At 40.9% G+C, this 3,132-nt stretch overlaps 1 protein-coding gene across 2 annotated transcripts; it reads right to left on the bottom strand.

Moving 5' to 3' along the window:
• Positions 1-204: 204 nt before the first annotated feature.
• Positions 205-2,491, bottom strand: LOC120103940 (membrane-bound transcription factor site-2 protease homolog). Of its 2 annotated transcripts, none has more exons than XM_039125349.1 (3): positions 1,626-2,491; positions 1,351-1,416; positions 205-420 (listed from the first exon to the last, which is right to left on the bottom strand). In XM_039125349.1, the coding sequence occupies exons 1-3, from the start codon at positions 1,712-1,714 to the stop codon at positions 309-311; spliced, it is 267 nt and encodes an 88-aa protein (XP_038981277.1). In that variant the 5' UTR covers positions 1,715-2,491; the 3' UTR covers positions 205-308. The 2 variants fall into 2 exon arrangements, with proteins under 2 accessions (XP_038981277.1, XP_038981276.1); XM_039125348.1 differs by having other exon boundaries at positions 1,351-1,423.
• Between the last annotated feature and the right edge of the window lie 641 nt (positions 2,492-3,132).

Raw genomic sequence — 3,132 nt, forward strand, 5'->3', positions numbered from 1 at the left:
CAAGGTAAGGATACAATTACCATAAGATTAGCTTACAAAACCATAAAAGTTCTTTAAAAAGTTTATATCAAAATAATGTAATCAATTCGCATAGGCTGAAATAGGAATTTAGTTTCTACCCTGCTTCTCAGGTCATAATTTGAATTACCAAAGGCTGTTAATAACAGCCAGCCAATACAGGCTCTGCGATGCAGTCATTGAAGCTTGTTGGAAGTTGATTTATTCATTAACTCTGTTTATGTACAGAAGTATGTTGACTCTTAGATTTGTGGAGAATATATAATTAAAGGCCTAGTAGATAGAAGGTTTCAATGGTACATGTAGTATGCAACAAATAAAAAACCATCTCTAACTACTGAAACTCCAAGTAGAGCCATCAAACTGAAGGCAGCTCCCACTGTGAACCAAACCCATAGAAATCTGTCAAATCAAAAGTTGTCCAATTAGTAAAATCAACAGGCCAAGTTCTGAATGACAATGTAAATTTCTGAAAAAACGCAGGCAAGAGAATATGATAGCAAAAATAAACATAAGTAGAAAGAATGAATAGTTAGTTAATTCAGGTAATGTAATGTCAGGCAACTTCATAAGTAGACAGAGTATGTATGTCAGACTTGACAACTTCAGGAAGCTGGCAAACCCCCATTTGATGTGATGTTAGACTTGACATCTTTTGCGAAAAGTCTTAAGTATCAACATGAAAAGATGTTGTCATCATGGCACAATCATAAGAAGGAGTTCTATTAGGTACCATGAATTGTCTAAGTGTCCTGAGCATAGGACATATCATAAGGCCTGTAGTACCATTAAGTGTCTAAATAATGAAAGTTTGAAATTTTGCTGAGAAGATTGTCATAAACCACAAGCTAGCAAAGGACGCCAAGGGAACAACCTAGACTTATTCTTAATTCTCTAACAAAAACTAGGTTCATAATGTATTAACAAGCAATCAATGAAAACCTCACAGGCTCACATTGTTCTTCCGAATACTGGTTTGTCTATATTTGATTTCAACCACCGAGTACCAGAACTTTGAACCTCTCTTGCCATTCACTTTTCCCCTCAAACCAGAGTGTTCCCATATAGAAAGTTAGAAGTGGTTGAGTAACTTATGATGTAGACAAGACAAACAATATGATTTCATAGGGTAATGTGAAGTGAGTTTGTGAATGACAATGTCAAGTGTGGTGCTCCGATAAATTAGCTACCAAACACATAACTGTAGCTTTCTTTTCTTTCCCATTTTTTTCACAACTCGAAACAAGTAATACCATATATATCACAACCTATGTAAAGAATGGAAAACTTGAAAGGAAAAAAGCAATCAAAAATTTGCAAAAGGTCAGTTACCTGGCATAACGGAATCCAAACGAGAATAGATGTTCATTGAGGTTATAAACCTTGAAAACACAATACCTGAAAACTAATGAGAATCAATTCAATAAGTTGCACATATAATATTGTGACAGTAAAAATTAGATGCAGCTGCAGTGGTTTAGTAAGATTGAGATAGTAATTTTATGGTCAAGAGACTAGCACGTTCCATTATTAATTTGTACGGTTGCCTGCACGGCTGCCTAGTTGTGGCAAGCCTTGAGACATTTTAGAGAGAAGGATGGAAATACCAGCACGAGATGGAGCATGAAGGATAGCTCGTGTGCAGTGGCAAGATGGTCTGGACCCGTTTGTGCCTTCTGGCCTGCCGGCTGACCATTTAAGCTTCCTCTCACCTTGACGGAGAAGATGGATGATTCCAAGAGCTTCCGGGGTGTGAAAGAGAGAGTTTCTCTTCTTATGAATGGCTAGCATTTTGTGGCATGCTATTAACAAAGTAAATTTCAAGCACTTCACTGACCCAAAGATCATAGAAGCAAACCAATCCTAATTTCTAACCAAGTTAGCTTTACAGCTCTCAGTCAAGCACCATGAAAAGGATAGAGAAAAGATGCAAGGTCAACTAATGACATAAGACAATATCCTACTTCTAGCAAATTGTTACTGAATCCGGATACAAGCAACGGTCCAAAGTGGCATTAGTCAGTAACCACTAAAATCTAAAACTTTCATATGAATACAAGCTAGTAACAACAAATAGAGTTAGTTAGGCATTTCTTCGAACACTGACATTGCATGCTATCCTCCTGAAAGAAAGATCAGTGATACGATGCTGTGGTTAGAAAGATGGCATGCTCGTTTTATTGATCGATGGTTGAGGTAGAGCACAGACAAAAGAAAGATGAAGTGCTGGTGAGGAGACGTCAAAGAAGGGAGGAAGAGGGAATAATTGCAAGGGGTGGTCGAAGAAATTGGATGAGAATGGTGACAGCCATAATCCGGGGAAAAAATCATCAAGAGAGGAGATGCGAAGAGTTGGTTAAGGATAGGGCAAGTAGCGGAAGTAATGTTATAATTTCGAATATGAAAATACATCAAGAGAATCTCGGATTATCACATTAATCACAGTCATAATGCGAAATATAAAACCATAAAGACATACCTGTAAGATCACCCTAACAATGTTCCTCAAGAGCGTCTCATGATGGTTAGAGGCACAAATTATGTTGTAGATTTGAACCTTAGAGTCTCTCATTTCTTTTATAGATCTCCCACCATCAAAAAAACCAAAAGACTCTTTTAATAGTGTTGCTGGAAATTGGACCCGGGGGCAATCTTCGGTCGAGAAGAGGGAGCGACTGTTAGTCCTCACGGCGGGGCGGCGGTCTGTCGGCGGGCGGTGTCCTCCGTCCGGGGCGGTCGGAGAGAAGGAACAGCAGGTCCTCGCAGCGGGGCGGCGATCCGTTGGCTGGCGGCGTCCTCCGTCCGGGTGCCTGCACACGAACCGGTGGCCGGGTTCTCCGGCGCCGGCCCTCCGACGCTCAAGTCAGGGAGGGGGCAAATAGTGGGGAGAAGGAGATAAACAGTGATTTTTGGGTGTATGAATGTTCCAATCCCCTCTTGAGAGGCCAAGGCTCCCTTTTATATGCAGGGGTCGGTTTACCTGTGATGTAACAGGACGAGGCCGTAGTACGGCTTGGCATGTTGTTCAGGTCGGCGCTCGGTCAGGCGAATCATTGCACTGATGTCGGCGGTATGGCCGAGATCAGAGACTTATCATAGTCGACTAGACCCTGC

Source organism: Phoenix dactylifera, chromosome 4, assembly GCF_009389715.1.
Source record: "Phoenix dactylifera cultivar Barhee BC4 chromosome 4, palm_55x_up_171113_PBpolish2nd_filt_p, whole genome shotgun sequence".
In the NCBI taxonomy this organism is placed as follows: Eukaryota; Viridiplantae; Streptophyta; class Magnoliopsida; order Arecales; family Arecaceae; genus Phoenix; species Phoenix dactylifera.

Bases quoted from the DNA above. Each gene is read 5' to 3' on its own strand.
- LOC120103940 (XM_039125348.1), bottom strand. From the start codon at position 1,866: ATGATCTTTGGGTCAGTGAAGTGCTTGAAATTTACTTTGTTAATAGCA. The intron at 1,424-1,625 runs GTATTTCCATCC...GATTCTCATTAG, and splicing joins TCATGCTCCATCTCGTGCTG to TTTTCAGGTATTGTGTTTTC. The intron at 421-1,350 runs GTAACTGACCTT...TTGATTTGACAG, and splicing joins TTTGGATTCCGTTATGCCAG to ATTTCTATGGGTTTGGTTCA.